At 35.5% G+C, this 26,429-nt stretch overlaps 1 protein-coding gene across 3 annotated transcripts in view; it reads right to left on the reverse strand.

The window, feature by feature from the left end:
- The window catches only part of ETV1 (ETS variant transcription factor 1), a 97,788-nt gene extending 71,598 nt beyond the window's left edge, over positions 1-26,190 (reverse strand). Inside the window, exons 1-6 of one of the 3 annotated variants that reach the window (XM_030933207.1) lie at positions 25,736-25,963; positions 25,441-25,637; positions 25,180-25,311; positions 24,253-24,340; positions 22,809-22,856; positions 13,290-13,343 (exon numbers count right to left, since the gene is read on the reverse strand). In XM_030933207.1, coding sequence (XP_030789067.1) covers positions 13,290-13,343; positions 22,809-22,856; positions 24,253-24,340; positions 25,180-25,224 — 235 coding nt within the window. In that variant the 5' untranslated portion in view covers positions 25,225-25,311; positions 25,441-25,637; positions 25,736-25,963. Of the gene's footprint in view, positions 1-13,289; positions 13,344-22,808; positions 22,857-24,252; positions 24,341-25,179; positions 25,312-25,440; positions 25,638-25,735 lie in introns of all 3 variants that reach the window. The other 2 variants (XM_030933209.1, XM_030933206.1) reach the window with 2 other exon arrangements.
- Between the last annotated feature and the right edge of the window lie 239 nt (positions 26,191-26,429).

Consider the following 26,429-nt stretch of genomic DNA (forward strand, 5'->3'; position numbering starts at 1 on the left):
AATGTTGTATTGGTTTATAGATCATGATCATACTTCATGTGAAAAATCTACATAATACTAAGCTAAGAATTATGCATAGATGCATTAACATTGATAAAGGAGACAAAACCTGGCATAAAGATACTGAATTGAATTTATTCTTACATCCAACAAATATACATTTGTGCTAGTGATGTAGCAGAATTTAAAAATACCCTTTTGAATAACAAAATGGGTGAGAAAAGTATTTCTTATTCCAGTGTCACAAATAGTGAATCTGATAAAGAAAAGAAAATCACTAATTAGTGAAAGTATCCAGGTTCATATTTTTCCTTATTTACTATTTTCCCAACACACAGCTAAGGGCATACAATCTTTGTTTTAAAATCATAAAGAGCCTGATAACCTTTTTGGATTTCAGTTTCTCATCTTTAAATTAATGGTGTTGATATCATTAATCTTTATCATCTCAAGCTGCAGTTTTGAACTTTCTATGAATATTTACTACCATAATGGGAATTCCATGATCACTAGTAATCCTCCTCCTCCTACTACTAATACCTCTGCTGCTGCTGCTACCACTACTACTGCCTCCGTTCCCAAACGGCTGTTCTTCTCCATGAGAAAAGTACGCCATGTCTGAAACACTCTGGGGCCAAAACCTGTGCATAAACAATACACAAATATACAGTGTTATCATAAACATCTCTCGAATTCTGATAAATAAGAGAAAATCTTTGAGGCAGAGAAGTGCACACACTGTAGCCTAGACAAGGACTGGAATAGTTTCTAAACACCATGTCCTCCCATCTATTTTTCTCACAGCTATTCGCTCAGATGAGTTCACAGAGTATCTTTCTTGAGACAAACCTCTATTGGAAAGTCCTCTTGGTCTCTCTTCCTCTATCATACCTTGATGAGAATAATTTTCAAAGACTATTAGCAAAACACATTCTTTGTTAGCCATGCAGATTTTTTTTTTCCAGAATAGAAACAGTTTTGAAGCTTGTATATGTAGTCTGAGTATTGGCTATCAGGGAGGAAAGATCTGCACACACTAAGCAACCATGAGCTGGGATTCTCAGCTGTGTAATTTCAGTCATTGCATGCCTTAGTTATTTGGTTATTTTATGCCCTGGGTTTCTCTTCATGTAAAACAGGAACAATAACAAGTTATTTCAGAGTATTTGTCCTAATTGAGAAATGTGTGGTGAGATAGGAGTATCTAATAATATTTATTACAGTGCCCTAATCTGATAACTGAGATTTAGCTCTAATGTTACATAAATGCAAACAGCTTTCCATTAGCCCTCAAAGAAATATAAAACAGAGGGAAACAAAAGCAGCTATTGGCATTCGTTTTCAAACAATTCAAACCACTTGTGTATGAATATGTTTTTTAAAATATAAGATTCTAAATACCCAAGAAACTACCCATTCAATTCAGTATTCAATGTGAATAACACACACAAATAGGGTATGAACCATCCTCTATAAGCCAATGAAAACAGGATTAAAATTAGGATGTATGGATTAAATTAATATGTATTGGTACACAGAAGTTGTTAATTCTGACTAAGATAATCAAGGGAAAAATAACATCTGATCTGAATCTTAAAGAACAAATATGGTCTCAATGAATAGGACAATACTCTGCATATAGTAATAATTAACATTAGAGTACACCATTTTTAAAAAGTCCAAATATATTCTTCTTAGTCTCCTATAACATGAATTTTAGCATAGGTCAACAAGGTATTAACACTGACTCTGATAGCCATCATCCACTGGGAAATCCAGTGGCCTCACCTTTGGACAGAGTACATTTTGTTAAAATAATCATAAAATTGGTTGGACGCGGTGGCTCATGCCTGTAATCCCAGCACTTTGGGAGGCAGAGGCGGGCGGATCACAGGATCAGGAGATCGAGACCACAGTGAAACCCCGTGCTACTAAAAATACAAAAAAATAATTAGCCGGGCGTGGTGGCAGGCATCTGTAATCCCAGCTACTCAGGAGGCTGAGGCAGAAGAATGGCGTGAACTCGGCAGGCGGAGCTTGCAGTGAGCCGAGATCGCAGCACTGCACTCCAGCCTGGGCGATAGAGCGAGACTCCATCCCCCCCGCAAAAAAATTAATAATAATAATAATAATAAATTAAGTCCAGGTGTGGTGGCTCACACTTGTAATCCCAGCACAGTAGGAGGCCGAGGCAGGAGGACTGCTTGGTCTCAGGAGTTCGAGACGAGCATGGGCAACATGGCGAAACCCCATCTCTACAAAAAAATACAAAAATTATCTAGGGAGGGCGGTGCACGCCTATGGTCTCAGGCTGAGGCAGGAGGGTCACTTGAGCCCAGGAGATTGAGGTTGCTTGAACTCAGGAGATTGAGGCTGCAGTGAGCCGAGATTATCCCATTGCACTCCAGACTGGGCGACAAAGTGAGACCCTGTCTCAAAAACAAAACCAAAAACCAAAAAAAACAAAAACAAAAAAAAACAAAAAAAACCCTAAAATTACATGAAATCTAAGCACATTTTCTTCACTATGTAATAGATCAGAGTCTAAATACGCAGTGATTATGCATAGATTTCACACCACTCATATAATTTCACATCATTCAATATGCGATAAATACAACTTCATTTATCAATTATATGCAGTAAGAACATGAGCTAAATGATAGCAGATATTTTTCTGACTTTTTTCACCACTGTATCACCAGTAACTAGTACAAAACCTGCCATATAATAGGGACTCAAAACACATTTGTTGAATTAATAAACATCAAGAGTCTTATAAACCTACTTAACACCTGTATAAGACTACAACTGTGGAGCATATGTACCCAATAAATAAATTAATTAAACTAAAATCTCATAGGTAAAATAAGAATTGTTAAACTGTTAAGATTTATTATTCATATTTAAAATCATAAAAATAACAGTAATGGATATGGATCTCATTTGCAAGAATATAATCATTCCAATTTTGAAAACAGAAACGTGAATACAAGATTCTGCTACAATAAGAGATAATTAAAGGGTCCATCACAATTCAAACCTCTTCAACAGGACCTAAAAACTAGTCAAAACAGGATTGTATACGCAATAACTAGGAGTAACTATGAAACAAATCTCTGAATAGTTGAATAATGTCACACCTACAGCAAAACAAACCAAAAAAACCTTCTTTGCTAAACTCTAGATTTACAAAAGATTCAAAAGATTATGTAGAAAACCATTGCACAAAGGTACTTTTCTGATCTTAAAGCTTAATCAGACATTGTATAAACAGTATTTTTAATCTAGCCTTTCCTGATATATTGCCAATAATTAAGTTATTGAGTTAACACTGCCCTTAGCTACTGTCAAATGCAAACAGTGCTTTAGATTTTAAAAAACAATAACATCTAACCAAAACTTCTACCTAGTAAGACACGGCACCAACTCTCATTAGGAAAAAATTCAGTGACAGACAGAAGCAAATATGCACTGTGCATCTTAAATAGATGTTTATTATGATAAAAAGAAAAAGTGGAAAAATGACACCAATAAAAACCCATAACAAACACTAAACATACAATTATGATGTGAAGGTCCACATGTAGTAGTTTAGCTCAGGTTACTTATTTTTTGTATCTTATTTCATGAAACTTACATATTCTATGAGGTGGTAGCCCCCAAATATATTTATTTTCATGACTGCTTTTATTTTAGTTCCAAATACTAATAATTGCTATGTTTACTTTTTTACATATCAGAATATATAGATGTATGCATATTTATTAAAAATATGGGGACAAAAAGTACAATATTTGGTTCTGCAAATAATTTTCCACTGACATCCTTTACCTAGATTTTTTGAATAAATATTGTTTGACTTATATTTCTATCAGTTCCATTCATTGTATAACAAAATAATGATTTAATATGAGGCCAAGTTCAACCAGAGAAGGTATAGATCACTTTCTTCAAAATAACTTGTGACTAATTACAGGGAGGGTAAGTAAAAAATATTTGCTGACATACTTCCTTTGAGCACATTTCAAAAGTCAATTTCTATAATATCTTGTTATATTAAGGACAAAATTAAAGAAGGAAAATAGGAAAGAAAAAGCTGAAGACTTGGGTTAATATATATATTTTTAGCTTTCAGCTTTGGAAGAGCAAGCACCAGTTTTGTAGGGTTTTGAATTTTATTTTTTGGTTTTCGTCTGGGCAGGAGTCTGCCCTATCTACCTTAACAAGAGTAAACCAAAAATAGTGAAAAGTATCTGCTAGAGCATACTTTATTAAAATCAAGACTAATGTAATTTTCTCACTGTAAGTATTGGCTGCACCTGTCCAATACTTACATTCCGTATACTTACAGTGAGAAAACTGTAAGTATACCAATAAAGGAAAGTACATCTACTTCCCATAAAGGAAAGTGGTCCTTCATAGTAAATTCTACATACATTATTCCCCCATGAATTATGTTTTTTTCTAAAACCCTCTTTTCAATTTAAGCATGCATGCACCATATTTAGATAGTATCCTTTCTCTTTTCCTTCTGGCACAAAATCGTAATGTGGCTCTGAGCCTGAAAGATTTGTTTCCCTGTCAACTTATAGATAAGTAAATAAAGGTCAAGAGACATACCCGAGGTATATGATTTAGATTTTATTTCTTTTGTTGGACTTGATGGATTCCTGGGAGGGTATCTAAAACAAAAATTCTTGCAAGAGAGCCTACTTGCAAGATGGAGAGTACTTTTCATTGGATTTTCATTTTGATTTAAAAAATGTATTCCTTGCAAAACATCAAGCACCAAACTAAAATTTTTGCTTTACTGGAAAGGGGGCTGCTGGGCTTTTAATTGGGGCAGACATAGAACGCATCTGCACCAATGGAAGAGTAGAACATCTAAAGACAAGAATTCCTACCAGACACACCTAGAACAGGGTGAGTCATCTATGCCTTGGTTCTCTCTAATCAGCATTGGGAAGTTCCTTCTAAACTAGAATTGATTCCAGTGTAACAGAAATCTACAATCAGCAATGACTGTCTCACAGCAAAAGTAGAGAATAATCTTTGGAAGTGGAAAATATATATAATTCTAGCAAAGATAATAAAAAATAAGAATATATTAAAAACATTTTTATATAGCCTTCATTTTTTGATTCTCTAGTATATTTTAAAAATAAGGTGACAATATGTTACTTAAATAATATTTTCCAGAAATTGATTGCCTCTATTACATAACAAATTGTATATGGGTATGAATGGCAAGATCCATCTTACAATTTAATTGCAAAACAGTGATACTGCTGCCTTTATTTTACAATTAAGTACATGACAAAATATCTAACCTTGCACTTCATGAAAAGCTTGCATCAGAATGACCTAACAGCTCCTTAGAGATTCAGAAGCCTAGTTCTAGGCCTCTAATGTCAAGCTCTCACAGGACAGGAAACATGAAGCTGCATTTGCACTAGCTTCCCAAATGATTTTTATTCGCGCCTAGGTCTGAATAAGATTACCGAACTAAAGTAGAATAAAACCGCTGATTACTAGCATTAAAGTAATTGAAACCTATCCAAAATGTTTTTCTATCTCCATAGAACAACAGGTAAAATCTAAAACTGATAAAACAAGAATTTGCAGTGCAAGCTATTTAGTATATAGAACAACTAAAAGGCAGTTGCTTCTAGAGAGGACTGAGTTGTGGAGTTGCAGAAATGGGGACTAATTTTATTTGCACTTTTTCCTACTCTATAAATATACTGCTTTGACAAAATATTTACACTGGGCCGGGTGCAGTGGCTCACGCCTGTAATCCCAGCACTTTGGGAGGCCATGGCAGGTGGACCACGAGGTCAGGAGATTGAGACCATCCTGGCCAACACGGTAAAACCCCATCTCTACTAAAAATACATAAAATTAGCCGGGCGTGGTGGTGGGCGCCCATAGTCTCAGCTAGTCGGGAGGCTGAGGCAGGAGAATGGCGTGAACCCGGGATGCGGAGCTTGCAGTGAGCCGAGATCATGCCACTGCACTCCAGGCTGGGCGACAGAGCGGGATTCCGTCTAAAAAAAAAAAAAAAAAAAAAAAAACCCACAAAGCAGCAACTACAAAAAACATACCCCAAAGAAACTTAGAACCATCAAGAGGTAGCTATCGTATAGCTCTCAGGAATACTAACTTGGGTGGGAAGGTATGCAACTAGTAATCCTTGAAATGGATAGTTTGAGTTTACTTGGTAACATGTTTAAATAACATGCCTCAAAAAAAGTTTTAATTTTTTTTGAAACTGAAAACAAACCAAAAAACTCATGTTCTTAAATCCAAAAACTGCCATTTCCCTTTCAGTGTGTGCTCTCATTTTGGTAAAAGCAGTCAGAAAGACGAAAGAAGACAAAGTTTTCCTGACCAATCATATCAAAAAAACTTAATCGGGTAAGAAAGTTTTCAAAATTAGTAAAAAAAAAAAATCAAATTTATAAAGTACTCACTGTATGTGTTGAAAGAAACAAGATGTAGGAAGGTAGCTTAGTAAAAAGGCAGGAAATTATGAAAACAAACCATAAATGGAATTTTTCTGATCCTGGACAAGTACATGTTAACATAAATTATTCAGTCAGGGTCTACATAGACCTGACTGACTTCAATTTTCTAAGAAGCAGATTTTTAACAGTAATCTAAGTATTTCTTTTTTCTACTTCATTGCAAAAAAAGAAAAAAAGGAAAAAAAAAGTCAAATGCTATTATTTTATTTATTTATTTATTTTTTGAGACACAATCTTACTCTATCACCCAGACTGGAGTGCAATAGCATGATCTTGGCTCACTGCCACCTCTACCTCCCAGGTTAAAGTAATTCTCCTGCCTCAGCCTCCCAGAGTAGCTGGGATTACAGGCATGCAACACCACGCCCAGCTAATTATGTAGTTTTAGTAGAGACGGGGTTTCGCCATGTTAGCCAGGCTGGTCTTGAACTCCTGACATCAGGTGATCCGCCCTCCTCGGCCTCCCAAAGTGCTGGGACTACAGGCAGGAGCCACTGTGTCCAACCCAATGCTATTCTTAAAACCAGAAATTCCTAAAGAAACAAAGTGTAGTTATGATTTTCATTTAGTTAAAGAAAATGTCATCCATGTAATAATAATAGTGGTTTTAAACAGTTGAGTCCCCACACACGGGTTTGTCAGGATGATTTTTGTGTGGTCCACTAGTATTGTATTACAGATATCTGATAAAGTATAGAAGTTTGCAAAAGATTTACTTTTGTAAATAGTGAAGAGTCAGGGTTATTATTATTTCTGTAATAACATTTTTTCCAATTGACTTGCTTTCCCGGTGTGTTTTACTGAGTGTAAGACAAAACAGTAGAGTAACAAGGATCTATCCTGTTAGGAATTTTGCATAACCCTGGGAGTTATGCACACTCCTGAAAATGCTCTGGAAGAAGCTAAAATGTAAATGGGAACATCATTATCATGTGAATCACTATAGAGAAAAGACTGAAATGAACTAATGCAACCAAATGGAAACAAACTAGCTATAAAAATAACACACAATTTTGTTGGGAAGAACAAAATGAAAGGTGGTAGATTTTTAAAGATTAATGATATAACTGCCAGGCGCGGTGGCTCACGCCTGTAATCCCAACACTTTGGGAGGCTAAAGTGGGCGGATCACTTGAGGTCAGGAGTTCGAGACCAGCCTGGACAACATAGTGAAACTCCATCTCTACTAAAAATACAAAAATTAGCCAGGCATGGTAGCGCATGCCTGTAATCCCAGCTACCTGGGAGGCTAAGGCAGGGGACACTTAAACCCAGGAGGCTGGGGTTGCAGTAAGCCGAGATCGTGCCACTGCACTCCAACCTGAGTGATACAATGAGACTCTGTCTCAAAAAGGAAAAAAAAAAAAGATATAGCTAAATTTAAAATATATGATTTTATATTATTTAAGGCTGGGCACGATGGCTCGTGCCTGCAATCCTAATACTTCAGGAGGCCGACGTGGGCAGATCACTTAACCCAGGAGTTCAAGACCAGCCTGGGCAACAGGGCAAAACCACATCTCTACATAAAATACAAAAATTGGCCAGGCATGGTGGTGTGTGTCTGTAGTCCCAGCTACTTGGGAGGAAGAAGTAGGGTAGAATGCTTGAACTAAGGAGACAGAGTTTTCAGTGAGACAAAATCATGGCACTGCACTCTAGCCAGGGCAACCAAGCGAGACCCTGTCTCAGAATAAAATAAGATTGAAAACATTGATGTAATTAAAGTATACAATTTAGGAAAATTCTGTTTAAATACAAATGTATATCCACTTCAGAAACATAAGTTTCACCTATGTTTGAAATACTCCTTAATTTGTCCTTTTTGAGAAGACACACTTCTATTTCTTCTGGACTAAAGCACATCCTAACGTAATTCTATTTTTTCCAGCAGAGTTCTGAGTTATGAAAAGATTTATTGCTAAGGAATAAACAATTTGTTAAAAGCATGTTATTGTTTCTCTTAGCCTTCATCGATTTCCTGCATGCACTTGTAGGAAGTTGTTTTCACTTGGTTTTTATTTTTATTTTCTGATAGATATAGGGTCTCACTATGTTACCCAGGCTGGTCTCCAACTCCCGAGCTCAAGCAATTCTTCACTTCAGCCTTCCAAAGTGCTGGGATTATAGGCATGAGCCACCATGCCCAGGCTCTGTTTTCACTTATTTTTAATGCCTATACTTGCTTCAAAGTTAGCATCCTTCAAAGGTTAGTAATTTATAGTATACCATCACTGGATTCCACATTTCCAATGAAAATATTTTGTAAACAGCAATAAATAATGCTCAGGGAAATTTTTAGAAAGTTCTCAAATGTTATGGTTTAATCTCATTTTCACAATTTTTGGATGCTCTGATCTTTATTATTCTACATGCATTTAAACATGCTACAGTCAAATGCGTGTTCTATAATCCAGTATTGAGCAAAATTTTGTTCTTCATTCTCTTAACCTTCATTCACCAAAGGACTAAAGCGGTAAAAGCTAAGGCAGAAGCATCTTATTTCATTGAGGTATGCAAGGAAATCTGATTATTCACATTTTCAAAAATATCCACATAGAATTCACAGACAGGCCACACAGAGGGGATGGAGTTTCTTTCTCTTTCTAGAGATAGGACCCCTCTGCCCCCACTAAGCATACCCAGACAGATGAGAATCAAGCATCTGTTTAAAGGCATTTTGGAGACCATCTAACCTCTCAATTCCAATATTTGATAAACCTCTGCATCCAGAAATCCTCTTTAGTATCTAATACAAATGCCTTATTCTTCTTTTTAAATCATTTCCCTCTCGTCCTTTCTTCAGTGAAGACTAAAATTAGTTGGTCACTGTGATCTGAACAATAGTCCTTCATGTCTATGAAAACCTGAAATAACATATACCTTCACTTTTTTTAATTAGGCTATTTCAGACTTATTTTTGCCTCTGCTTATAGGTATTTTTTAGTTATTATGTATCTTATTTACATGTCCCAAAGCCATATTGGTTAAACTGTAAATATTCTCTAATTGAAGTAAAATAAACCTTCATGATTCTGAAAACCTTTGGTTAAACTTTCCTGGTTTCGGCAAGTTTTCCCAGAATGAGACTATATGTGCAGTTTTAAGGCATATCATATGTTTCTACCTTAAGAAAGGAATTAAGACTCTGAAGATGCTTAGGAGGAAATAAGCACTAAGAAGGTGATCAAGAACACAATAATAATTTTACTTGTTATTCTTCTATAACATGCAAGTCATGCTGAATGTGACATGCTTCATGTACCCTCAAGAAGTTCACAATCTTATCAAAGACACAAATGTATCTAAAATACTATAAATAATAAATGTAACATACAAGATGCGGTGGAGTCCAGCTAACTCTGTGGGGCTAGGGTGGCAAGAAAAGGCTGAGAAAGACTTCAATGAGGTGAAATCTAAGCAGAGTCTGAAATAGGAGGTTCACCAGATTGCCAAGCAAAAATGAAAACTTTTAAAGCAAAATGAACATATGCAAGGGCAAAGAGACTTAAAACAGCTCAATCTGCCCAGAGAACTGAAAAATTAGAAGCGCTAAAGTACAGAGGAAAGGAAAAGACAGGGTACTGGAGTAGCAAGAGTTTAAACCAAAAGGATAGTCAAGGCCTGGGTTATAGAACAATTTTCTGTACAGCTAAAGAAATAGGACTTTGTCCTGCAGACAGTCTAAGAAGAAAACTAGCAAGGCCAAATAGCTATGTGTTAATGCTACTGCACAGGGTGGCTTGCAAAGAGGGAAAATCAAAAGGCAAGAAAACCAACCAAAAGGCTGACTCAGAAGTTCAGTGAAGGCAAAATTTAGGTGTGTGAACTAAAGCAATGAAATAGGGATGAAGGAGAGGCCATGAAATTAAGGTATTTTTGAAAGCTAGGATCAAGAACTTGGTTAGCAATTTGAGGTTTATGGTAAAGAACCGAGGTCTCTGAGGAGAAATATCAGGATTTCAGTTTGGATGGTGATGCCACTAACTTAGAAAGGCAACAGAAGTAACAGAGCAATGTTGGTCAGGAAAAATCGTGATTTCACTGTTGGACTTGCTGAGTGTAAACTGTCTGTGGAACATTGCGTTAAAGATTGGAGTTGGCGTGTAAATGGTGTTTAAATGCACAGCCGAGGGCTGAGGGAGTGAGTCCAGAGGTGTTGCCTTTTTCTCATCTGCACAGGGACACTAGTGGGGGATCAGGTGAGGATATCCACTGGACAGCTTCGGAGGGAAGAACCAGGCTGGAGACAACAATGCGGAAGACATTGTTGTTCAAAGCTGTGCAGTCCAATATAGTAGCCAGTAGCCAGACATGTTTAAATTTAAAATAATCAAAATTAAATAAAGTTAAAAATTCATTTCCTCAGTCCCACTAACCACATTTTGTGTGCTCAACGGCCAATGTGGTTAGTGCACACTGTATCAGGTGGCACAGGTGTAGTCATGTCGATCACAGAAAGTTCTATGGGACAGTGCTGGCATGGTGCATGTAAAATAAGAGGAAAGGGGCTCACGCCTGAGATACCAAAGCTTTCGGAGGCCAAGGCAGGTGCATCACGAGGTCAGGAGATTGAGACCATCCTGGCCAACACGGTGAAAGCCCGTCTCTACTAAAAATACAAAAAAATTAGTTGGGCGTGGTGGTGGGTACCTGTAGTCCCAGCTACTCGGGAGGCTGAGGCAGGAGAATGGCGGGAACCTGGGAGGTGGAGCTTGCAGGGAGCCGAGATCGCACCACTGCACTCCAGCCTGGGCAGTAAAGCGAGACTCTGTCTCAAAAAAAAAAAAAAAAAGAAAAAGAAAAAAAGAAAGAAAAGAAAGAAAAAGTAAAAGGAAAGGTTTGGGGACAGAACCCTAGGTAAACAAGAGGTCCACAAAGAGGAGGGAAGGAAAATGAGTTCAGTGAGAAGGAGTAGTCAAGGGAGTAAAAAAAAAAAAAAAAAAAAAGGAAGAAAATCATGCCCGTGTGACCTTAAGAAGAGTTCAAAGAGATTAAATATTCAACAATAAGAAAAGCTGAAAAGAGGTCAAATAAGAAAAGTAGTAAAAAATTACCTCTAGGTGGTTCATTTTACTCTGACAATTGGTATAGTAATGGAATTGTTACCGATTACTTTAGATGTAAAATATCAACAAGTTTAATTCTTTTACTCAGACGACGTGGTTAGCTTTTAGAAAGAATAATTCAACTGCTCACAGGCAGGGAAATGTTGGAATATGACCATTCTCTTCCCAGACTTTAATCAAGAAGGGGAGGACTTGTGTGAGCCATCGTCTGCTGGGAGTGTTTCTAAGGGTGTCTAATTAAGTTCTATATATTTGCTGAGTAAGTTTCTTGGAAGCCTATGTCAAATACCTGCATTTAGACATCAAAGAGCATTATACAGTCTTCTTCTTGGATCAAAAATAAAGCTAATAGAACAGCAGTTACCAGGGACTGAGGGCAGTGAAATGGGAGTTACTGTTTTATAGGTTCGGAACTTCAGCTTGGGATATAAAAAAGTTCTGAAGTTGAATAGTGGTGAAGGTTGTACAACAATGTGAATGTACTTAATGCCACTGAACTACAAACTTAAAAATAGTTAAAATTTTATGGTACGTATATTTTACCACAGTGATTTCTTTATAACCAAGCTGAGCTAAAACATGTAACATGTTAGAGAATCTGGACAAAACGTTGCACAGCCCTCTACGCCTGAGAAATTTAATACACCAAACATAAATGCTGAAAATATTGCCCACAAACATCTGTTACTTGAAGTAATGCAGGTATTTGTATTAGATTTATGATATAAAGGTGTGAACATATGGGTTTCATAAGTTGTAAGACATCAAGCATCTCTTGTTACTACCGATATTGCCTCCTCTGATACTATCAATGGTCTGAAAAAATAAAACAAATTTAGATGTCACCAACAGAACAAAAATGCATTAGGCCAGTTTCATAAATAAGATGGCATTTATATCCTTTTCCTTACTATTTGCTCCTTTGGTCAGTAGCGGCAGTTAGCTGGTAGAATGGCAAATTATAAATATCAGTAGTAAACCCTGAGGCAACCACGTTTGCACAGGCAAAATGCTCACTCTGCAATTAAGGGACAGTGAGTATCCCATGAATAACTCCTCATGCATTCTCTGACAGACCCGGGAGCAAGGCTCAGGGAAAGGAGCGTGGAAGGAGGAACCCTGAGAGAAGCCAATGGCTGTTTCCATTTGTGCTACTGCAACCAGGAAGCAGAAAATTTCAGGTTAAAAATTAAATAAAAGCAGATGACAATTCATGAATTTAAAATACTACAATAAGCCAACGAATGTTTGCTCCAGAATCTTTTATAAATTATACAATAACTAATCTCAAATAGTTTTTAACTCTATCTCCCATCAACATCCAGGCATTTCTCTGTAAGCATATTGGCACACTGGAAGTAAACATGTGCATATTCATGGATCACACCCTATTTCCTCCCAAAGATATTTACCAATATGAAGAACAAGACCATCTTTCAATCAACTCAGTTTTCCTTGCCTACTATTTGGAGTTCTCTTCCGATATACAGAATTCAGGGATTCTGCTCAAAATAGAGTTTCTGCTGATGTCACAACCTGACAAATCAAATCATCTTATGGCTGTAAGTTCAAAAGGCGCTTGTACAATGTAAGACAAGACACTGGACGTGAAAACCAACCAAAGAGAAAGAAGGAAAGAAGGAAACCAGAAAGACAGAAAAATACAAGAGATGAGTCATACTATACTTACAACTTTCAGCCTGATAGTCTGGTACAAACTGCTCATCATTGTCAGGTACCTGAGCTGAAGAAGAAAAAGAAAATTAAAAAAAAAAAAAAATTAAGAGAGAAACTGCCAAAAGCATAAGGAATGTCAAGTAAAATCTGTCAAGTAAGATATTCTTAGGCTGAGATCAAACCTATGATTATTTGCCAATGAGCTCCTATTTAAAATGGTATTGACAACACTACTTAGGAGGGGAAATGGAAGGGGATCATTGATGTCAACTAGGAACCATATATATGTCAGAAATAGGACTATAGCAGGTGTATTCCCTCTGAATTTCACCTGCCAGATGGAAATAAAAGAGATGCAAAATAAAAAAAGCTACAGAATTTCCATTTCCTACAGTTTTTTTTTTTTTTTTTTGAAGAATGGAGCAAAAGCTATTTCACACTGCCAATGTGTAAGCAGCCCATTTAAATTAACCATACAATTATTTTAAGTGATGTGCAGTTATCACACACATCCCTCCGCTTTTTTAGAAACGTCTGCTAGTATGTTCTCTGTCCTGCAAAATACACCATATTTTAAAATGCTTGCCCTGAATTTTGCCAGAGTATGCTACAAAGATTTTTAAATGGAAGAATAGTCCTTGATTTGGCTCATATATAATAAAGTATTATATTTCAAAGATTATATTCATATTAATAAAATAATAAACAATAATACAAATGTCATCTTTTCATTCAAAATATTTTCCTGGCAACTACTAGGCATTAACAAAAAGAATATCACTATTTCGTCAGTCCTAATGTCAAAAGACTTTCCTATTTTTAGTAAAGGAAAAATACTGAATAGCAAGGACTTAATACATTTGGCAGCAATCAAAACACAAGTGCATTTTTCACTTCAAAAACGTTTTCATCACAGTTAATTTAGACATCGAAGTAACCTATTCCAAACTGAATATTAATAATAAGCTTTCACAAACACACATAAATACACACACACACCCAAAAACTAGAAGGTAGGTTACTTTTAATTTGATAAAAATATAATGACTTATCATCCTAATTAACTTTAGCTGCGATTTGATTAGCTAGTATTACTTTATTAGTGTTACGTAATACTGAAACTTTTTTATCCAGCCAAGTCATATTTAAATAGATGTTAATTAACTTTTCAAAATGAGCCTATTCTGTATGAGGAATGCTTATTAAAATAAACAGTCTCTTTTGAAAATGCTTCAGGTTGATAATTGAATGGCTTAAGAAAAAAATCTACATAAAAAGGAATTCTATATTTTAAAAAATTGTTATATAAAAAAGAATACAGTATACAGAATTAAAGTTTCTTTTTATTAGTTTAATATTATTCTTTAAAAACAGACATTTGGCTGAATAAAATTTATGTTCTATTATGAAGAGCATAACAATCTGGTAATTGTGCCTATTATAAAAATGTATGCAGTTTGACATTCAGCTGTTTTCTAACAACTCTCTTCTGTACACCAATAATTAACTTTATTACGAATGCACTCTATCCCCACTACCAAACAAAATCAAACAAATTAAGAACTTTTTCAAGTTTTAACTGATGCCTATTTAATCAGCCTATATTGCAAGGAGAATTTTTTTCTCTTCATATTGCTCTAATATCTGATAATGTGGGTAACAACTTTAAAGTCAGCAAACTGCAAATCTTAATTCTATGACATGCTAGCTGTGCAACTTTGGTTAAGTTACTGAACCTCGTCAAACTGAATTTTACTCATCAGTTTAATAGTGACCAAATACAGTTTTTTTGGCAAGGATTAAATGAAACAGTCTAAACAATGCCAGCTACTCAAGAAATGTTCCTTATTTTCTTCTTTCCAGTCCTCTACCCACCTACCCTTGTCTTTCAAGTCATCCACAAAAAAGTACTTATCATTAGAATGCTCGGTTTAATATCTTTACTTCTAATGAAGTCTACTGGAGAGGCAAAGAAACAGCTAAAATCTGTACACTAGCATTCTCTCTGCTATTAACACAACATATTTTTTTGACACTGCAGAAAAAAATGTTCTAAAAGATTCATAAATTACAAGTCGAAGGGTGCGCTTTCAAGTAAGTCTTCATACCAAAAAAATTACAAGTGTTTTAAATATATATTTAATAAATAACAGCAAGTACACAGAATCAAATCCTGCACATTTTTCCCATTATATCCTTGTTTTGGTGTTCCCTCAGAATTAACAGCTAAACAGATATAACTATTGAGATGCAAATTTATCAACCATAACAATTACTGGGCTTTTAAAAAGCCAACATTTATAAGAATCTGATAAAAATATAATATCCCTTTACAGGAAAAGTTAAAAATAGCTAGTGAGTAACAAAAGTATATTTGTAACTGAATATAATGGTATGAATGCCCTAAAGGTCTTTTGTTCGTTTTTGTAGTATGGTAAGCAAATTTGCAACTTCGTAATATATGTCACTGCAAGAGTAGCACAGAGTCATTGATGGGAGCGTGATGTGTGCTGGAATATGTGTGAGGAAAAAAGGGCCAAATTTTAGGAGTAGAATAATCTAGAAATTATACCTCGCAAATATACAGAAAATAGCTGCACACCAACAATCTGTAAAGAGTAAGAATAAGAATTCCTATTTCTGTTCTAACTCCTTAACATACTGAATAAATACTTCACACTTATTCCTGAACATATTACAGAATTTTAACAAAAAACATATGACTCACATTTCCACAGAAGCTAATCTTAAGAAACTGAATAGACCAAATGAAGCAGCATGCTACTTAAATAGACAAAGGCTTAAGTATACCTCTAATTTCAAGTTAGAGTAAACGGAAAGCAGTTAACTAAAAACACAAGTTGGATCTAGGCAAGGAAAATATGACAAAGTATTGCCACACTTGTATCATACATTTCCTTTTTTCTTCAATTCAGGGGAATACTGTGAAGGAGCAAACTACAGCTGCCTGAAAATTTGCAGCAAGCCATACCAACGCCAAAGTTGAAAATTAACAATAGAGGTCAACCTAAAAAAGCAATGTTTTTTCCACTGCTATCTATTATAAACTGTGCTTGATATAATCACCTTTGGGGAATGAAAAATGTTTCCCCACACTATGTAATTAAAGATGAAGGGGAAGAGAAGGAAAGGAGAAGGGGAGAAAGTATATACCAAAAGACCAATAAAATGCTTTCAAGGAGATTAAGCATGTGGATTTTATTGGTAATAGCTGTAGCGGCTCTATCAGTTCATTGCACATTAATAGACAAGTTGCCATCAAGTCTCAGGATCTCGGCTTTAAAAGGGTAGTATGTGCACTCTCAGCTATTTGCTTTACCTAGATTATTATCCAAAGTTGTTTTACTGTTTTCTCTGTTTTTGCTACATATCAATACATATTATCAGAAAGAAACTCATCAAAATATTAATCATGACCTATATGTCACAAACTCACCAATTCTCCTTTTTAATTTTAATATCCTTTCTTAACTAATATTGCCTTGGGGATGGGTAATTTTAAATATAGCTTGCCTTTATGTTATACTTCTTTTTAACTTTCAAATGAAATAATAATCATTACTTAAGAAAAAGTAAGCAATGAAAAATTTTCCAAGGTTGGCTGCAGGAAAGCGAAAACCCTCCTATTCTTACAAACTATGTGCCTGTTGGGTTTTCTTTTAAAGCTAAGGAAAAAGTGGAAGAATTACAAATAAAACAAACATCAAGTATAAAAGGGGTTAATATTTAATTAAAACCAGTTCTATCCACTGTAACAATGACCTGGAGCCAAACAAGGCGGAAGATGTATGAGTCATTCTTTCTGCCCGTGAATGAGACAGCTGATCTCCTCAGCAATTCCTCAAGACAAGCAGGCAGAACTGGAGTTCTGCCTCCATTCACAAAAACACAGTCCAGCATATGAGCCATGTGGTCCAACCACAATCTTTTCATGTCACACCCATCCAGGGAGCTAAAGCAAGTAAACTTGGACTTGCAATATAAACACACCAATTTTATTGCTCTGTCTCAGAGCACAGATTAAAGGAACACATTTAAATAAATGACAAGTTTACAAAGTTACATACAGACATACATATATATACACACAAATACATACATACACATATCCCATCCTGCTTTACAGAGTAACTTGTTACAGAAACTTGCATGTATAAAACTAAGGAAGAAAAAAGGAAAAGATGGAAATGCAAAGAATGTTTCAAGAAAAGGAAAAGAAAAACCATTACAGAAATGCCTTATTTTTCTTGCCTATTATCCAAGTATTTTTATCATAAGAATACTGTAGATTGTTTGCTGAACTTTGTAGTATTTCTCTTTGAATTAAAGAGTTAGAAACAAATTTCTTGTGATAAATTTAAATTTTATTTCAAATAAGAAGTAAAACAAGAAAAATCCGCCTTCCTACAGTGGTATTCTGTTTAATCCTAAAGTGAAGCTACAGGCCATGGAACAAAATAATCATGAGTCCACTAAGTTTTTTTTTTTTTTTTTTTTGAGAAGGAGTCTCGCTCTGTCACCCAGGCTGGAGTGCAGTGGCCAGATCTCAGCTCACTGCAAACTCCGCCTCCCGGGTTTACGCCATTCTCCTGCCTCAGCCTCCCGAGTAGCTGGGACTACAGGCGCCCGCCACCTCGCCCGGCTAATTTTTTGTATTTTTTTAGTACAGACGGGGTTTCACCGTGTTAGCCAGGATGGTCTCGATCTCCTGACCTCGTGATCCGCCCGTCTCGGCCTCCCAAAGTGCTGGGATTACAGGCTTGAGCCACCGCGCCCGGCCTAAGTTTGGTTTTATACCACATCCACTTTTAACAATAAAATGATTGTACAAATGTAAAAACATTAATTATGCAGAAATATAAACATATTAAACATACAAAAAAAGGAGGCAACTTTCCAATGACAAAAACACCTTTACTACTTGATTAAGGCATTATTTTCATATTTCTATATTCTTACTGTAACAGTAAAGTTTTAGTTGTGGTGAGTGTCAAATCAGCTTAAATTCCTAACTAAACCTGACCTGTAGTAACTTGAAAACTTAAGGGAAGCTCAGAGCCAACTAGCTGTTGTTTCTAGCCAAATATTTTCCCTAATGCTACAGAGGTCTGACTCTATTAATTTTTTTTTTATTATAACATTATACACAAGTGAAAGGGAATAAAGTTATACTACAAAATGTAACAAACTGCAGATTTCCCATAACTGAAATAGAAAAGCTTAGTCATATTTTATTTATTAGGATCCTCTGGAAAAACTACACTGTACTATACCAAATCTTATTTTTCTATTTAAAAAAAAAATTCTATTTTGTAAATAAAACATGTATGAAAAAACATTCATGCAATTCCAATGAATGTTTAGAAATAAAGTATACTTACTCTATTTGCTATCTAAGTCAAACTCAAATGAGAAGTTTTTCTCTCATATTTTAGATTATTTTCTGGTACAACAAAGAGAGGGGTGATAGTCCATCCTCTCCCTGCCCACACACACATGAAATGATTGCTGTTCAATTGTAAGAAACTATATGGACTTCTCTAATTCAATGCTTAATTCTGAAGTCATGTTTTATGTAAACCACATAAAATAATGTAGTTTTTAAAGTCTTTAATCCTGATTGCACCAAGTGGGGCAAAATAATTCATGAGCACATAACCAATTTTATGTTCCATTAAAAAAAAAAGCAGGATTTTTGAAAAATAAAAATGAGTGTATTACGACTGCTATATATTGTGGATGACATTACACATAGTGAGTAACAATAGCACATATTACTTAAGAAACATCACATAATGATTTTGAATATAAATTTAGCATCAGCCATTAAAGCGAATTGAGGGGAAAGTAATGACATCTCTGCTTTAAAGTCAACATGACTGTTGTTTGAAGGTCACATAAAACCAAAAGAAAAAAACCCTTCTTTGTATGATGTAATAACCTTTGCTATAGAAAGGTTGTTCTTGGAGATAAAACTCCTACTCAGAGTGTGGCGGCAGCACTAAACTTGACTCAATACAAAACCACTGAAAAACATTTTACCCTGAAGACAGAGAATACTGTTGATGAACGTGAACCTGAAAGAACATCTAGACCAGAAACAAAATAACAGTCAAGAGAGCAGCTATACATTTACATCAGATATACTGAAAATTCTTATTTCCCTTTAAGTTGTGTTAGTAGGTGAGCTTTAAGAAGCAAGTTTGTAAGAATGCAATCCTTTCTTAATTTTTTACATCTTTCTATTTTTGTTCCGGATACACAAGAGATTCCATTTTAACTATGACTTTCAGGCTGTTATGAATAAGACATCACCATGATGTTGATAGGATTGATATTTAAACTCATTATTTCATGGGATCAAATAATTGCAACTGCCTTTCTGTCAGTAGCAGCCTAATTCAGAAGACAAAGAATCAATAAAGAATTGCACATAGTAAAATTATAACATAAAGTGACTATGGCAACATTTTAAAATTGGCATATTCCCTGACTTAAAAAAAAAAAAAAAACTACTGTGGTCACTGAAAATATTAACTTTTCAATTTTCTTCAGAATAAGATAATTATTTTAAACTGTGTTTAGATGTTGAAAAATCTCTAAATTGCAGTGTTAGTTCTTGGGAAATGATATTAATGTAAAGTTGTATTCTCCACCAACATATTTAAATCTATGTATGGGAATTAACTTTCTTGGTAGAATGCAAGTATATTTTTACAGAGGACTTTACTGAATTGAAAATACTGGTTCCATCCCCACCCTTAAACAGTCCTGCCTTATCTATTCCAACTTCCCCTTAGAAATAAAAAAAAAAATTTATAATCCATAATAATTTACCCATGACTAATCCATATGTTGCATTTGGGGTAAAATTTATGAACAGTCTTACAGAAAAAACAAACTAAACATGCTAAGATATCATTTAACAAATAATTGAGGACTTTTATAATTTTTCAAAAACACCATTATCATATGACATATGACAACTAACTTGACTCTTATGTCTAATAAGGTTTTTAGACCTCTTTAACTTCCGGGTGGAATTCTAACTCATGGGAGAAACTTGATTAATTGCCAATGATCTTTTTTAAAGAGGTCAAGATGTCTTAAAATTCCATGGTCACTTTCTTGGCTATGGAATATTATGAAAAGAAATATGTAAACGGTTCATAGTCTGGCAATTTGGCAATGTTTTAATTTCTAGATGTCCAGAAAGACATAAATGGGCACATCTCACTACAAATAATGAGGGTAATTTGGGGATCTCTTCTTAGCTAAATACTGTTCAAGACGTGGGATAAGTCAAGTTAAAATATCAGTGCAAAATGATATATTTAATTTCTCAAAACAAAAAAAAGTGGAGTCTAGAAACAAGAAGTTAAAAAGATCTCTTTTCTCATTATTAGATTTTAAACACCACATTAACAACTTTTTGCTTGCATCACGATTAGATAAATTAATTTAAACTATTTTGAAAATGTTTAAATTATTCTAAAATGAAATTTTATCCATAGTTTGTAAATAGTAGTCCTCCTGGGAATTCATATAAAACACTCATGATTAATTCCTGAACTTAATTGAAATTACAATTCTTTTCAAAGTAAAGGTCCATGTTCTTCCAAATACATTGATCATTTTCTAGGTTTATTTTTTGTAATGCTAAGTCTTCAAGTTTGATTTACAGGTATGTTAATAATCCCGGAGAAAGACTATTCCCTGCAGAGTTTTAAAAGATAAATTTGGATAAATTATTCAAATCACTTATCTGAGCTACAAGACACAAAACAAGTCAAAAGTTAAAAAAAAGAAATGTACTGAAACTGATTATAAAATGGTAAGAGTCTGTCACAGATTCCACATTTTAAAATTCCAGGAACAGAGTTGCTATGCACATTCAAAATCTGCCAGCAAGTGCACTGACTTGGAATCAATGAGATTTAAACATCTAAGAACCAACAAACCTTCCAGAACAATTAAAATATATATTTTAAGTTATTCTGGAGAAGCAAATAAATTCTCTCATAAAGGTAATGTTCTCACAACCTTTGACTTTGCAAAACTAATAGGCATAAGTTAATACAAGAATCTCCATGCAGATTTTCCATGAAAAAGTTATATCTGAATATGACTTATGTTGCAATAAAAAGTAATGTACTGCAGTAAGATTCATTTACAGAGACTAGCAAAATGATCCTTAAATATAGCCAAAACTTTCAGTAAGTCTTACCTTCATTAACATGTAAATACAATCATCCTTTCAAAGGACTATTAGGAAAGCTATTTAACTAAAGATTGATAAAGATTGAAAAAGCTCTTTAGAGAACTAGACTATCAGCAAAACAAAGAAACTTATTTTACATGCTAACAGCAACTTGATCAACTGCATTCAAGACCACCGATAAAACACATCAGTCTGCCTCAAAGTAGCTACAGCAACACCTGGGTTCCACTTAAAGAGACCCACTCTCTCCTTTTTAACCATCCTAAAATCTGTTCCAAAACTTGCATGTTTCCCATATAATGTGAACACACAAATAACACTGCTATACACTCAATGCTTAAATATCTATAATTTTTCTCTTTGTATTTCCCACAAAACACATCATAAAATTAACATTTCACATTTTTATGCCAAATCCAAAAGAAAAATTTCAAATTATGAATGCCAACAAAAGTCCCTCAATATTAGGCATTTTCGAAGTTGTATAAAGCTTTATGAAGCAATATCTCATTTTCCTATAAAGTTGCATGCAATAAAATATATAACAGATAGAACCACAAAATTTTATCATAAAATAATCCAAAATAAAAGTAATGCCTTTAAATGTACCTTTGCTCTATTAAATAAATCCTAATAAAACTGACAAAATAGCAAAGGTCAGTTTCAACAAACATCACATGAATAGTAACACATGGAAAACATTTTAAAAATCCTCATATCTCCCATTTATTTTAAACCCATAGATTTCCTAAGAATTAGATACACACCTAAGGTTCTGTGTTGTGAACAAGGTGGAAAGAAGACACTTGCACTTAAATCTTGAAGCATCCCGTCCTGATGAACCCAGAGAAACTAATTTCTGCCATCAGAAAAGTCCTCCACCAGAACACCAAATAATGATATGCGCTGCTCTAAAGGAAACAGCAAGCCAGCCGGGTTCTGGCTCTAGGAGGTCTCTGGAGGTACAATAATATAAACCTGATCAATTGCAATTAAAATCTGAACAGAGGCTTAGAACTTGAAGTCTTGGTGCATTAGTTCTTGCCAAAAGCAGATGTGATTGTGAGCTGGAAGCAATTTCTCCTGGTAATTTGTGATGACACTGGGTAGTACAGCCCCAGAGTCCCCAAAGACAAACTCATCAGAGGCTCTAATGTATGCATGACACATGAGGTGGCTCTTTTAGAGCTCAATTAATTGGGCTGAATATTAAGACAGCAAGTTCAGGGTTTCTTTTTTTTCTTCTTCTGGAGTTGCTTTTCCCCCCTTTTAAAGCAATTTTTGCCTTACCTTCTGCAAGCCATGTTTCCTGTAATTGACTTAGATCTTGAAAGAGTTCTAAAAAACAAGTCAAAGACATAAACATAAGATTTGCAAATCTTTAGTCTTCATTAAATGGAAATGTTTGTCATGAAATTGGTATTAAATAAAAAGTTAATTTCAAGAGATGCAGTCAACATAAAAATAAAAAAGGAGGCATAACTTAAATATCTCAATAATACTGCCTACTTTTCATGCCTATTAAGCAACTCTTTAAGAAATTATTTTAGTCAACTAAAGAATAAAGTCAATCATCTTTCCTTTTTCCTTTTTAACAAATGGCTTAATAAGCTCAGGGATACCAGAATTCACAAAAAGACTGAGGTGAATGTGTGTCTATTCACTGAAATATTTCTTAAATATTTTTAACTCTTGCTAAAATAGTAGTAGGAGGAAGATTAGAAAGAATGAAAAGCATTTTATTCATATCTTCTAAATCTTACATAAAAAATATAACAGCACATCATGGTACAACTGTCAAAGTACTATGTTTTCAACTTTAATACCTCAAAACTAAAAGAAACCACTTCAAATACAAGTTTTTAGAGGAAAATGTCTACGTTAATAGGTTTGTAAAAGTCGGAAAGACAATTATTTGGCACCACATTGTCATCAAGTTCAAAACTATATGGTCATGTTAGGGAGGGAGGGAGGTGTTAAAATAGTAAGAAGATTTGAGGAAGTTTCAGAATTCAGTATATCTAATTAAAATTGCCAACTAAACTTCAATAATTAAATCTAAGTATATTGTTTATTATGAATGTCCTCATATGGTTAAAATAATTTGTAATATATTGACTTCCTACCAGCAGTTCATCAAAAGAATCTGCAAACTAATTTCCCAAATAGTATTATAATTATTAAGTAGGCCTTAAGTATGATTCAGTGAACACTTTATGGTCAATAAACAAGGTATTATGACCTCACAATTTAGTCATCAAAATCACCCTTGAAAATTCTGTTAACAGTAGATGGTTTTAGTGTAAAGGGGGTGGGAAACCAAACAATCATTAATATTATTTAACTTGTAATAAAGGAGAAAGGAAAAAGTAAGCAGTGTACATAGCTGCTGAATTTGCCCCACTGTAATGGATATTTTTAAACTGTTATCTTAGTGAATGGGGTGAGTTATATGCCATTTGGACAAAGGTATTTAAACACAAAACAATGATTAAAAGAAGGTTGTCATTGTTAAGATTTTATTTCCTTCTTTCATTAGTTTGTGATAGGACCATAAAATAGGCTCCCATGCAAACTGCCACATTATATAAATTGTTCCAAGTTAAAGTCTCAGTTAAATTCAGTAATTTCAAAGTTTATTATTTTTAAGATAAGACTGAAGTGCTCCTTTTCTTTTAGCAGGGTGGAGAGTGTAGGTAAAAAAATGGGGATTCAGCCCAAAATCAAACCTCACCTTCTGAATCATGAGCCAGATCTCTGTTAATGAATTTTCTTTTCCTGACATTTGTTGGTTTCTCGTTACAATTTCTCCCACGCTGACTCTACAAAGGGAAAGATAAAATCCTTTAAAAGAATGTAAACCTCAGATCACACGCACACGCACACGCACACACACACACACAGAGACATGCATACATAAGTCTAATGGATCTTCTCTCTGAATAGAAAAATAAAAGTCCATAGTATCAATTCTAATATTCATTTTCTCACTTATTTGACAGTGAAAGCTTATGTTAAGCAGTCAGGGAGAGTTGCTTCCCAGTGCCGATCCTAGCACATTACTATTCATCAGTCATATATTCATGGTATCTCAGCATCAAAACAACCTTAAGCATTTACACTTAAAGTTGTTTTTAGGTTGGTTCAATGCTAGATTAAAAGAGTGGATTTTATTCTCTTTTGGACAGCCCCTCCTCCCAACCCCCCTCCCACAAAAAAAAAAAAGCAAAAAGGGTAGAGAAATGAAAAAAAGAGAGAGAAAAACGAGAGAGAGAGAAAAAAAAAGAAACAAAAACACCCCATATAAACAAAAAGTGTCAGCATTTGTCTCAACTTCATTCTTTTCAATGTGGCAGACAAACCCAGCCAAAAACTTTGAGTGCAGCAGCTGCTGCTGCCCTCCATCTCCTCTTCCACTCATCTTGGGAGCTTTAATCAGAAAAAGGGGTCTTAAAAACAAAACTATGCCTTATCCAAATCACTGAAAGGTAAGCTCATTTTGAAGACTGGGCTTCTAGAAGCAGAGTCGCCCTACAGTGGCAACAAAGCAGATAAGTATCTGCAATCCCAACCTCGTGCCCCCTCCCTTCTCATTTTCTCCCTCTCCCCACCCCCGTCGGAGTCAAGTTTATAAACAGCAACTTTCAAACTGATCACTCACATTGGTGACCATGTAAGGCACTTGCTGGTCATAAAATCCATCCATGCTGCTGCTCTTCGCAAATCTCAGCTCAGTATTTTATATTTTGAGCATTTAGCTGGAGATTTCCTCAGGATCTGGACTTCTATCAACCTAGAGGGGAACAAGATGGCTTTTAGACTTTAAAAAAAAATCATGAATGAAGCTCTTGAATTTGCATAGCTAATTACCCTCAGACAGTCCCATTCACAAAAATAACCCTCCCTACACCGCCTCCTTCACCTGGATCCAAAGAGAGCCAAGAGAGTTCACAATTTACATATTTTCGGTAGTAGCAAAAATCCGAACAAGAGGCGATGTATTTATTTACACTCTCGATGTTTCCCTGCGCGGTCGGTGTACCCCGGGCAGCTCTGATTCGCAAACGTGTGCAAAACTAGCAATGGCGATCAACGAGACTTGCTTTGCACCTAACGGGACTAAAGAGACGGAGACACCTCTTTCATCAGGATAGTTTTTGCGACCCACAACCATGCAATTATCTGGAGAGACATAAAAAGTTGTTGGAAAGACCCACCTGAAGGCCACGCTAGGCGAAAGGCTGCAAAAACTTCCCTCCAAATTTAATAAAAACATTAATTATTGCCCAGCACTTCCCCCTTGGAAGCCGAAAGCGCCTCTGACAGAGCTCAATTCGGTGGTTTTTCCTCTACTTCTCCTCCAGGGGCCTCCAATCCAAACTGATGGATCGCTGCCTCCCATTGGCTCCGCGTCTCTTTCACAAGATCAGATTTCGGGCTGTCAATCAGGCGGCTTGCTGCCCCTTCCCGCGGGTCTCCCTCGCCCCTCTGCCCTAGGGGGTGCTCGGTCGGTAGGCGCTGAGTCCTCAGCCTGGAAGCACCACGGAGAGACTCGACTTCCTCTGTAACCCGCAGCTTATTGTTAAAGCGCCTGGGGATACTGAAACCATGTGTTTCGAGTCGCCAGTTCCCATTATTGGGGTGTTAGGTCCACTATTGGGCTGGTTCCCTTAAAGCACTGTTGTGCGGTTCTGGTATACACTTAGAGGCGCGATCCACAAAGCCTGTACCTCCTTATTCAGCCGCCCTGCCCACCCTAACCCTAACCCTCTACTCTTGCCCCGACTAGGAGCCCACCTCGCTCTTTAGATCCTCATTCCCACTAAGCTTTTGGACCAATTTATTATCCTGTTTTTCAAAACCCACCATCACCATTATGATTTATCAAAACATTTTTTTAACACTCATCCT

The sequence above is a fragment of the Rhinopithecus roxellana genome, chromosome 6 (assembly GCF_007565055.1).
Source record: "Rhinopithecus roxellana isolate Shanxi Qingling chromosome 6, ASM756505v1, whole genome shotgun sequence".
NCBI classification, from domain to species: Eukaryota; Metazoa; Chordata; class Mammalia; order Primates; family Cercopithecidae; genus Rhinopithecus; species Rhinopithecus roxellana.